We start from the raw sequence: 12836 nt of genomic DNA, 5'->3' as shown, positions 1-12836 counted from the left end.
CGTGATGGATGAGGATGAGGGAGCGGGAAGAGGTGCAGCCCAGGGAGCGGGGGCACCAGGGGGTAATTGCACCTCCGCTTGCCCATCCATCTGCTCGGCTTTCCATCTACCACCATCAGGCAGGGGCTACGGGCCTCCGCTGCTCGCCGACCTCAGGCTGCATACACAAGGGGCAGGACGACAGGCTGTGTGGATCCAGAGCCGACCCGTGTGCTTTATCTTAACAGGGCTTGACTGTCTAAATAGCTGCGATGATTGATAGTGCCAATGTGCTGGTAAACACGGTGTCCTCTCACGGAGACCCTGGAGAGCCCATTGGGAGAGTCTGTGCATTAGAGAAGATGAGGAAGTTGTCAGATGGAAAAAGCAGAAGTTGGTGACCCTCAACATTTAATGGTTCAGAGGTTTTGCTGTTGTTATGCTGTATAACCTGTAGCAAGAGTTCAAACTTACCTTCATCATTCCCAAATAAGACTGATTGACCATGTGAATGGTCAAACTATTATGACCATGCAACACTCGGTAAACACGCGTTTGTGCAGCTCAGAGTAGCTCACTCGCACTGTGTGGCTTGGCAGACAACTAGTCCAGTCCTGTTCCGTTCATCATTCCCAAATAATACTGACTGACCATGTGACTTGTATTAGGGTGTATGTTTGGCAATATTTGAGCACATCATTCATAGGGAGCACCGGGACTAGTTGACTGGCTAATGGAACTACATTTAAATACAAAATAAATGTACATTAATAAGGGAGAAAAGTTCAGTCTGGCCGATCATTTACTCGCCCTCATGTCATTACAAACCTCTCTTTCTTTTTCAAAGCACAAAAGAAGATATGTTGAACTATATTTTAATTGTTTTTGTCCATACAATGAAAATCAATGGGGTCTAAAACAACAGTGGACATGAGAAAAAAATAATTTGTATGGCATTGTATGGACTGAGACCTTTTTCAAAACAACATTTCCCTGCAGAAGAATATCAAACAGGTTTGGAACTTGGACTTAAGGGTGATTAAATTATGACAATTTTCATTTTTGGGTGAACTATACCTTTAAGCCACAAAGACAGCTCCTGTGTCTTTAGTTTAGTTTAGTTTTAGGCAATAGTTTGTGTTGGACCACCATAATCCAGCCTTGCTGTGTGGCTCTGTGATTGTGCATATGATACATTAATTAGTTTGGAGCGTCGTCCTTTAACAGGAAAAAAATTAATCTTTTTTTCTTTCAGTAAGGTTGGTTGAACAAATATTAGATAAGCATATAAGATGTAAAGATGTTTGTCTACTTGTTAAAAAAAAATCTGTTAATAGCAAAAAAATAAAAAAATAAAAATCTGCAAGACCCATAGAATTGTAAAGTTGCTTCTGTCATGTAACTAGTGTAATTTCCCCTGTAAAGACATATGTCCTCTGCAATAATGATATTCTTCAGCGAGTTAAACTTTAAAATCTCATTTCATCTGATATTTTATCATGCCATTTTTCACCTTCTCTCGGTAATGAGTGGAAAAATGAACACCTTGCAGGTCCAAATCTTTTGCATTTGAGTTAGTATTATGTTCTTAGCTGTGTCTACATAATTGCATTTACTTCGCCTTTTTCCTCTATTTTTCTCTGTCAGTGTGCGAGCGAAAAGGGATGGAGTGATAGATATCTCATTATATCTTCATTACCTAATACTTGATATATTGCTGTCTTCTATGATTCATATCTCTTGTGTGTTTTGTGCTTAATGAGGGGGAATTTGTCCTGCCCACTTATTATAATTAACTGTGTACGTGAAATACAAGAAAAACACGCTTAGAAATGTACAGTTAAATCTGAATACTACCAAAAATGATTGCCAACCCAATTCAATAGGATCCCCAGACATCATGCGTGAAGAAGTTTTTATTCATCAGTTTTTTATCTCTTCTCTGAATTCAGAATTCATTAGAGCTCATTTTATGTGGCAAAATCCAAGTTTGAAAAATGTAGGTCTATTTTCTGGACTTAGCCAAAACCCTAGCCATGTCACCATATCTAGCGTGTCATACTCCATTGAAGTATTTAATGTAAGTCTGCTACTATTGTTTATACTAAGGGTTAGGGGTTTTATTATTAACATATTCCTCACTATTTGTGCTGCGGACATGATGCCTCAAATCGTGCAGCTTTACTTTTCTAAGTGACTTTTTTTTCTTTTCTTTTTTTTTACCTGGCAGATGTAAAAGGCACAAATATCCCATAGACTCAGCCTGTAGGACCCCAATCCATTTCTAATAGGCTATGTTCACACTGTCAGTTTTTTTGAATTGACAACTGCATTTATTTAGGTGTCCTGTAAATGTCCCATTCACTCAGCAACTTACAGTAGCATCTCGAATACTGTCTGTATGAATGTGCAACAGGAGTCAAGCTCGTATTCCCTTACCAGTAACTTTCCTTCACTTTTGACACAACAAGAGTCCAATAGAGCCGCAAGTTCATCCGTCAAATCTCCATTAACTGACAGAGGCTTTTATAGCTCGATGGAGAGCGGATCATTTGAGTGGCACGTAGAACTCAAAACTGACGGGAACAGCTCCGGTAAAGAGGTAAAGAACAGCAGCCGCTGTTGCTTAAAGTCCCTTTTGACTGGATCTAAAACCTTCAGATGACACATTACCTGTAAGTTACCAAAACCACACATAAATCCTGCACGCGTTGAGTGGCTCTCTCGCACTGTATGACGTGGCAGACAGCTAGTCCCAGTCCTAGTCCGGTTTTCTGAGAATGCAGTTGTGAGTCATGAAAATGTACCTGTGTGAAATCTGTTATATAATGCATTTGTCACTCCTATAAACTGAACCGTGTGTGAACGTAACTGTATTAAAGAAACAAATACAGAACTGACAACCGTATTCTGTTGTTGTGTGAGTGTGGCCACAGAGACTTTGGGTTGCACTGTTTTAGGCCAGGAAGTAACCATCTAGCAACCCAGCAGAACACCCTAGTAACCACATAGCAACAAGCTATCTTTTGTTCTTTCTTTTTTTCTTAGTTTTTCTTCCTTTCTCTCTGTCTCGCTACAGCGCGAGTCTGCTCTAGTATACAGCCGTCTATGGGCCCAGCCAAATGTAGCTGCCTTCAGCACTTCTCTCTCATTGATCCTGCTAAGCTGAGGGAAGTTTAGCTGACATCATCTCTTCATCTGTGCTCCCATGTTCTTCTAATTCATTATGAACATGAAGGGCTGCCGCTCGGGTGCTGCGCTCACCATGCTTTTTCCTTCATTGAACATGTCTGAATGGCTGAAAAACAAGACAAACTTTTAAACGCAGAGGAGTCTGTCAGCCATTGCATCACATCTGGATTAATTATTAATTCAGTTATGCACTAACCTGATCCTCCCTCAAGAGCATTTTGTTAGATAATATTTTTCTCTATAGATATTGATTTATTATTTCATAGCATTTCTTTCTGTATTGTTTCATAATATTTGGTATGATTGAATTTACAGTGTATAAATTCTCTTATAAGTTTGGATTAACTAGACTGATATTTTCACGGATATTGTGTTTGTTTATTAAATATTTAAGCACATTTCAGCTGTTCTTCCAGCTATAGTATGTTTAATCCACGCCACACATTTTCTTCTAAAATCTGCATAGAGAATGCAAAAACAGCACAGTTGTAAATGAAAATATTTTATTGTCATAAATCATAAATAGTATTTAATATTAAATATATTAAATTAATAATTATAATACTGAAATTAATGTTGATATTCAATAATAATGCATATTATATTGTATACAGTGTACTGATTATTTATTTAGTTATATTGTCAAAGAAAAAGGAAAAACATTTTTGTAGAAACACCACTGCATGAAGCATATTCAGGTTTATTATTGCACACCATGCATGACAGGGCATCTGCTCAGAAGACAGGGAGATAAATACTGAGAATGGGATGAAGGCTGGAGCATCAGGGCTTGTGAGGTGAAAGATAAATGTGTGTCACGGACAGCAGTCCATCCTTGAGCACAGCTGTGTCACTACCATTTCCTCCACATGATGGACAGATGAGCACACCATCTTTACGCTTACTTTCTCTCTCCCTCTCCTGTTCTCCCTCAGGTCTTTATAGGCGGCTGCTCAGTAAATGCATTCTCTGGTCTCCCCATGTCAGAGTTTTTTTCTCTTTAAATCTGTATCCACACTTCCTGACAGCTTCCTTAATCTTCGCCGCCACATACAAATGTTGGCAGAGCAGAGGGAATTTGTAATATGCCACCAGCATGCCCTGATCTCCCCCTGCTCACCCAGTGGCTCACCTTCCGTAACCGTTGCCCGCTGCACTTTTTCCAGGCCGTGGCAGCATTTGAGGTAAGAACTAACAGAGCTGTGCTTGTGTGTCTTTCAGCAAGTGGACGACGTGGCACAGACAGACGGCTCCCAGCAGCTTCAGCTCCAGCCCTCAGACTCTTCGGAGAAGCAGCAGCCCAAACGGTTACACGTCTCCAACATTCCCTTCCGCTTCCGTGACCCAGACCTCCGGCAAATGTTCGGGGTGAGTCTCAGGCCTCAGCCAGATTGCAGTAGGTTGTGTCTCTTAGGAAGGCCTGATCATCAATCCTGTTTTAATTTGACAAGGACCTTGATCTTACATGCATCAGTGTAAAACCAGTTTAGATATTGTGGTTTTCTTCTTCTTTTTTCTCTCCACTAAAGTAATGCATTAGTATAACTTAACTAGGGCATTTTTAATTTGAGTTGCAGCCAGTGTAGTCCAATTCCCGAACGAATTAATCTTACAAGACCTTCTTTTTTTTTCAACAAATGAAAGGCATGTGTAACCAGTGTAGTCTTATTCCTGATTAAATGCCTTTTTTTTTATGAATCAAAAACATACAGTGCAACCATTGTAGTCCACTTCATTAAATGAAGTGGACTAGAATCAGTTATTTTTAGTGAATCAAACACATATAGCTATAGACACATATAGAACTAACTGTAAGACTTTATTTCATATGACCATGTTAAAGATTATCCATTTTGCCAGTAGTATTTATATTATTACAATAATATTTTGTTTAATTTATTTACTATATAGCTAAGACCAATTATTGAATTGCATTTATGTAACCCCTAAGTCTGTGTCACCTTTTGCAAGAATTGTTTTAAATGTAAAAGTTTAATAATTTACTTTTTCCGAGTATTTATTCTTTAATTCCATTAAGGATCTGGAGATATTTGACATAATGTAATGTCAAAAAGTAAGGCATTTCTTTGCAAATACTGATGTATGTGATTAATTGTGATCAATATGATTAACTAATTGCCATGTCATGCAATTAATTAAAGACTAAACTTCTATAGTTAGTGTGTAGGCCAAATATATATTTTTTTATTACGGTTTTTCTTGTTTTTCAACATTTTCAGTTTTTCCCTCCAAGGCTAGAAAGAGCATGATAAAGTGCTAAATGATTTAACTGCATTATATTAACTTTAGTTTCTGTATTTAGTATGTGACAAGGGATCGGTAAAACTTTTTTTTAAACAAGGGTATTCAATCAAAAAGTATTGTTATACTGAGAGCAGCTACAGGCTTGGTAATGGTTTGTCATTATTTAGCGTTTTATCCACAACTACTGCTCCTCAATCTGTGTTTAGATGTAAGCACTCTCGGCTAGAATAAAACACAAAACTAATGAACGACTTGGAGCTTTCTTTAACCAGCAATCTCTACTCAAGGACTTGTACAGTTAAACTCCAGCATACCTTTGAATTAACAGCAGCCAGCAAGGGAGCTGCGTTAAACACTGGCAGCTTGTTACTGGAGGCTACAGGCAGCGTACAGAGGAGAAAAAAACATTGTTGGTCCCAGCTTGTTAAAAACCGGAGTCTGTGTTTACAAAGGGCACTGTATAGCAAACAGTAACACTTAAACTGGTGGAGGACTCTGGGTACAGCCTGACTGCTGAATCTTGAGAACATCTGTTCCTCACGCTCTTTGTTGTCTCTAAGAGAGGCTGTCCTCTCCTCTCTGCTTCTCCCCCGTCCTGCCCAGTGTTGATGTGATGAACAGGGAGCCAAGCATTGGTCCCACCAGTGGAGACGTAATTAATAGCGCTCCTCACTGTGGTTAAAAACTAGAAGTTTATCCTCATTAGGTTTGTGTTGGCTGACAGCTCCGATGCGAAAACAGGCATATGTGTGACCAAGTGTGTGTATGTTTGTCTGAAGAGACTTCTGCAACTTGCTGTGAAGTCTCTCAGGGACCCAGGGGTGCAATTATCCCATGCCATAGATAGACTAGTGGGAGAGGATGGGATGGACAAGCGCTGTGCCCCTCTAAAGTCCCGAAAAAATGTGAGAAAAGGCAAGTCTGAGAACGGTGAGAAGTGACAGAAGCACAAGGGGAGAAGATCACCATCTACTGACGGTTTAAAACTCTTTAAGCACTTACTCTTGATTTACTGGCTACCCATATATATTTGGCTTCTGCAAAACGCTGTCCGGACTCCATTTCCCCATACATAAAGTTAATACTATTATTTTCTTTCAAATTCATCAAAGAATCCTGAAGAAAAATGTCACGGTTTCCACAAAATATTAAGCACCACAACTGTTTTCAACATTTATAATAAGAAGAATTTTCTTGATCAGCATATCCGCATATTAGAATGATTTCTGAAAGAACATGTGACACTCGCAAAATGTTTGCGTTCCCCGAGAAACTTTGCGTTCACTCACAAAGAACACAAACATTTTCTTGGTGGAATGCAGAAAGTTCTGCAAGCAAACCCAAATAATTCTCCTGGGAATTAAAAAAAAATTGTGATGGAATGCAAAACTTTTGTCAGTGAACGCACAAGCACTGAAATTTATTTTTTCCTCCCATCTCATATTGTTTTGCATCACCGTGTCCCTTTAGGTGCTCCGTACATAATCTTACTGACCGCAAATCTTACTGACCGCAACACTTTTACACATAGTGCTTAAAGAGTATTTTAGCACTTTTCTCTCAGTTCTCAGACTCAGTTCTCTTTATTATTTAGATTTTAAATGAAGCCTCCAACTGAATTATCTCTATCTTTCGATGTTAAGTCTTAAATCTGGATTATTGTAGAAAAACGTCACAGATCACGCTCATTTTTTACTCGAAGACAGCTTTCTAAACCATTTCTGATTTCTCAATTTAGTAAGATGGAAATTCAATTTAGAATGGCTGATAATGAAAACTGCAATTTTACGAGTCTTTTTCCTCATTCGAGTACACTTGCTTGGACCATAGTCAAACAAAGAGCGACGATTAAAAAGCTCCATTACCCAACCTTATTTGAGCCTCATTTTATAATTAGAAAAAGACATCCAAAGCAATTATACAGATGAATATGTGGATTTAATGCTAGTGTATGAAATTGGTTTTAAAGCACCACCATGACGATTCCACACTGAAGCTGCAAAATTGTCCAACTCCTCCCATAATACTCGTCTTACTGCAATTATTTGAGCAATTCTACAGATCAGTGCATGCTGTATGTATATTCTAGTAATAAAAATGTCCCCCCACCACTGGAGAAAGCTATTGTTAGATTAAAACAGGTGCCTTGTTATTCTGGATTAATAGACCGTTATTCCCCTCAGTATTTCCCTTAGAGGTTGGAATCTTCTAAAATGTTGATCACCCAAGGGAATGCAGAGGTTTACCTAGAATCTCAAACAAGAGTAGAAACCCCATATGGTTTTGTAATGGATTTATAATGAATACCTGCTTGATTTCCAAACAAAACTAACTTAATGTCACACTACTGACTCGCTTTTTTAACTACTCTCCCTCCGCTTGCACAGCGTCTGTGACTAGCTTCAAACGACTCTCATGAAGCGTTTTCCCAACCTATCAAGTGTGTGGACCACCAGCAGTCTCACACTGCGGTCTCCCATTGATCCTAATTTCATGTAGGCCTACACTCTTATTAAAGCTCTGCTGCACGGCAATGGTGATGATGGGGCCTATGGTGACTAGGTGTGATTAGTTCAGTTTTCCCAGAGATGACTACCCTGGGAAATATTTCAGCAATACCATAAGCCCATTAGGGTGGGTTAAAACCATTAGCATCCGCAGACTTTGTTTAGAGCGAATTGTCTGCGGTTGTGAGCAGGTTCATGCTGAGATGCAAATGCCAGTGTTTGAATCTGACTCTGGCAGAGTGGAAAAAATCATCTTAATTTGAACAAATGGAGGAAATCGTGTCAAGTAGCAGCTGTTTGGGTTTGTCTGTGGAATTTGAATTGGGCTGGAAAAACAAGCGTGGTTGATCAAGCAACAGCCGGCCAAAATGAACTGCGAGGCGTCACTTTTTTTCCCCGTGTGAGATCAGAGCAGCGAGCGCACAGCCTCCTCCTCACCGCAAACATGCACATATACAGTCCGCCTCGGGTTTTCCCCACGGTTGGGCGGATGAAAGGCGGCTCTTCTTAACCTTATTAGTGACCTGGGCCCTCGATCAATCCCATTGAGCCGTAGGTGCCTGGAAGGCCCATTTCTCCCCTGTTGTGCTGAAATGAAGCCAATGCGGCTTGCTTGACAGGGTAATTAGTTTTAATGAAATAATACAGCCATTTTAGACAGCAATTAAAACCTGCTTTCATTCCGCCCATTAGGGGAACTTAAGGTTTTGCTTTCATTCCTCCACGTTCCGTAATGATCTCCAAAGCCGGCCACGTTAAATGGAACGCTTAAGCGCCGTTAACCCTCCGGGGAGAGCCGGGCCGGCCGTCATTCCTCTCCGGCGACCGCCAAAGTGGAAGAGAGAAATGCAAACAGAACCTTTATCACATGTGTCATTTTGTGCAATTGCTCTTAATTGCTGTCCTACGCTTTCATATAAACAGTCATGCTTCCCGGCACATTTATAGCAGTGCACCCTGGAGCCTCCTGTGTCTCCTTCTTCCATCTAACCAATTATTTAAGCCTGTTCCAAATTACTTCTTTAAGAAGCTGTCTCCTCCTCAGGCTAAAGCAGCGGTGACCTTGCGCTGGCATGTTTATTTATTTGTTGAAATAAACCTGCTTGATTCAAGGCCTCGGTGTGGAGCTCCCTAACCAGGATCCCGATTAGCATAAGGCGAGAGAGGTTAACATTGTAGCGCTCTGCGTTACAGGCAGCGAGGATGGTGTTTATCACCCCTAATCAGGCTGCTGCCCCTTAAAGGTTCACCTTTTGGCCACAGGGAGCGACGTTCAGTCAAAGACCAGGAAAGTTTGGGCTGCTTTCCTTGGCGGCCAGTTTGCAAATCCATATGCTGCATTCAGCGGCTGAAAGAATCTTCCAGACAAAGCCGTATCTCAGAGAGAGTGGTCAGTGCCTCATGGCTAATGCTAATTAGAGAATAAAAATGAGAGATTGGGCGTTTCAGAGGGCCGTGAGAATGACAATCAGATAAAACCACAGAACGGAGCGCAAATAGCTGGAAAATAATAACCGAAGTGACAGGTAATTACGAGGATCGTATTCGTCAATGAGATAATAAACAAATATATGGTTTATCATCAGCGATGATGGCTGCTCTATATCCAATTATCCTTTTTTTAATTGAGTCGGGTGTTTGGTGTTAAGTCAAGCCAGAAATACCCTCTCCTATGGCTTTGGCCAGCTTTTATCAGTCAAAAACACCACAGAAAATAACAAGCTATATCGTGTCATTAAGAGCACTGGTGCATACACAGCAGGGTGCTTCTGTGATCTTTTGAAGTTTGCTCCCATCAGCAGTATGTCCTGCTCGTTCCCAGAGTCCCGACCCAGCCGAGAGCTTCGTGTTGCACAATTGGCTAGGCAGCTACAAATAAAAGCCTTCAATTAAATTTACATCATAGGACCTGAGTTACTTTTTCAAAAACGTAACGTGAATTTTATCTTTTGTACATTCTTTTTATAATTGATAGAGTGATAGAGGAGCAAATAGTTGTGCAAGCAATGTTGTGTGTCATGTAAGGTTAATATTTTCTGAATTAATCCGTTGAGTGCATGATTAATAAGTGATTCACAAAAAACAGTAACTTGTCTTTTTTTCCTGAATCAATCAGTGTTTTGAATGAATCAAATTAGTGAATGATTCATTGACTCACTCATAAAGACAGTCACTTGTTTAATTCCTGAATGAATTAATGTTTTTTGAACAAATCAATGTGAATGATTTACTGACTCACTCATAAAGATTGACTCACTTATGATTCATTGACTACCTCTTTCACATACAGTTAGGCAAAAAAATAGTTTGTGAAATACTAAAATTGTATGTCCAATCTTTATAAAACAGTAAGTAAAAAGTACACATGACAAATGTGGTACATCCGGATTACATTCATACTACAAACATTAGTACTATATGAGTAATTGCTTGTCTAAAATAATTACGTACTTAGAAAGTGTGAGATTTCGGACGCAGCCAGTCACTTCTCTTTTCTTTTTTTTTAATGAATCAGTGTTTTGAACTAATCGGATGAATGAATAATTCATTGACTTACTCACCACCTTCTTGTATAACAATTAAACCTGCAGAATGAGTCACTGAAAAATCCCCACTACAAATATACAGCCTGGAACTAATTGTTGTATATATTTTTTAATTTGTTTATTGTAAGATGATGTCTACTGTTTCACTTAATGAAAAAAAAAAAATGCACAGTATATACTTGGCAGTGTTTAACTACTAAATTAGCATTCCACCCCAAACATAACTTCAGTTAGTTAACAGTTAGAGAATGTAGCAAAAGAAACTGTATGCTTCACTTTCCATACTAAGAGACAATGCAATTAGTTGTCTTATATTGAGTTACATTGTAATGCGTTACTTTTAAAGTAACCCATTACTGATCCGTTGTGTTTGTCAGTATCATTTCATTGCAAAAGTGATGTGTGAAGGTTTGTCTTGCGTGTTCTTAGCTCCAGTGAAAACGGTGGGTTTATTTTAGCTCCCTGTGCAATCAAGTGCTCAAGTTTCCTGACAAACTGCAGAAGAGATGAGTTCTAATTACTCCTTCTCTCTCCCTTTCTGTCTTCCTTTCTCCCCTGTCTCTCCTCTTTAATTTTTTTTTCTACCCTTCTCCTTTTCTCTCCACAGCAATTTGGGAAAATTTTGGATGTGGAAATTATTTTTAACGAGCGGGGCTCTAAGGTAAGTCAACTGGAAGAGCAGTTCTTTGTCACTTCATACTTCTTCCTCTCTACAGGTCTCCTCTTCCCTTCATGAGCCGAATAATTACAGCTCTTACACAGCAGCCGAGAAGTGACTCAAACGTCACACTCTCACACTCGCTCACACTGAGCCGAGACACGTTTTGGAAAGGTAGTTACGCGGAGAGACAACTGAGTGGTTTCAGCTGAGTACAAGTTAACTCGCCCAGTTATAATTCAATGAAGTGAGCGTCTGACCAACACGCAGTGATTCTGCTGTTAGAGCTGTCCTACTGTAATAAGATTCAGCTGTTTAAGTCTCCAGTCTTGCGCTGGGAACGGGTTATATATAGCCATTCTTCCATATAGCAATGCTGGTCTCAAAGGAGGGTGGCATTTTGCTGAGGAGAACTTCTCTCACCTCCTCCTAGTTGATTCACAGGAGTGAATCTGCTCGAACAAACCGTCACAGCGTGCTCAACTTAAGTAACGCACATTATTAGATTAGCCGATCGTTCAGAAATAGCCTGTTTTCTACTGGTCTTTTGAATACCTCAGTAGCTCTGTTCCAAAACCTGCTGCCTATGTATGTATGTATGTATACTTGATTCACAATAGATTCCAATAGACTTTGGCATTAGCATGTTGCTAAGCTAACTCTTTGTTAGTCTAATGCGCATAGAATGATATGGCATTATGCAAATATTAGGAAAGATAATCAACTTTTAATTACAATGAACATATTCTTTTCAGTATTACATATACTGAGATCAGGAGAGTGAGGTGTACATGCACAACTCTTATTGGTCTATGAAAGTTACTCTCACCCCCCTAAACCTCACTCCCATCCGGGTCAACTCAACCCGCTCAACCGTAGTCTCTGGCATGGGCTGCAGTTATATATATATATACAATATATATATATATATATATATATATATATATATATATATATATATAAACAGTTTATATATATATATATATATATATATATATATATATATATATATATAATAGCAGTGTTGATATATATATAATAGCAGTGTTGATATATGAATTATATAATCAACACTGCTATTATATAATGTATGTTAAATTATATTATATGTACAGATTTTTTTAATTTTTTTTATATGCAAAAACAAGGTATCTTAGCAAGCTGCATAATTGAGTTGCCTTTACCTTTTGGAACAGTCTCTGTGGCTATGATCCCTTAAAATACTGCCTCTGTAGGCAGCTCACTAGGTTTTGGAACAGCACGTACTGTATATTTGTGTTATTCAAAAGATAGTGGCTCAGCTTTCTAGCTGTGTAAGCTAATTAAATCCGTGATAAAAGGGGAAAACTACAAGCGCTATGTTGAACACGGTAGTGCAAAATGTCAAAAGGATTAATTTTGCGCCCAATTCCTTTTTGATTTTGCTTTTTCCTCGCAGGCCAAGGACTCCTGGGCTGGTCTTTATTCATGCCAGACACAAGGAATGGAGTGTCCATGTATGCATATCATACTCACAGGGCTCCCAAAGCAATTACCAGGCCGTACTTGCATAGTGTGTATGAACTAAAAGACCAGGGCTTGTTCCACACTCTTGTTTGCGGTGCATACCTAATAGCTGTTCCGGATATGGCGTTTTGGAAGCAGTTGGCCATAACTCACTGCTGACAGCAGAGGTGGGGGTGTGGGGAC

At 39.4% G+C, this 12836-nt stretch overlaps 1 protein-coding gene across 7 annotated transcripts in view; it reads left to right on the top strand.

Annotated features, from left to right (window-relative positions):
* The window catches only part of rbfox3a (RNA binding fox-1 homolog 3a), a gene marked incomplete at its 3' end in the record, with an annotated part of 340149 nt that overhangs the window by 298525 nt on the left and 28788 nt on the right, over positions 1-12836 (top strand). For all 7 annotated transcript variants that reach the window (XM_084135436.1, XM_084135433.1, XM_084135434.1 and 4 more), the window contains 2 exons: positions 4393-4539; positions 11097-11150. In XM_084135436.1, coding sequence (XP_083991562.1) covers positions 4393-4539; positions 11097-11150 — 201 coding nt within the window. The remainder of the gene's footprint in view (positions 1-4392; positions 4540-11096; positions 11151-12836) is intronic.

Source organism: Abramis brama (assembly GCF_963993115.1).
Source record: "Abramis brama genome assembly, chromosome: 14".
Lineage (NCBI taxonomy): Eukaryota > Metazoa > Chordata > Actinopteri > Cypriniformes > Leuciscidae > Abramis > Abramis brama.
Note: the sequence above shows the minus strand (reverse complement) of the source record. Positions and strands in the feature narration are given on the sequence as shown.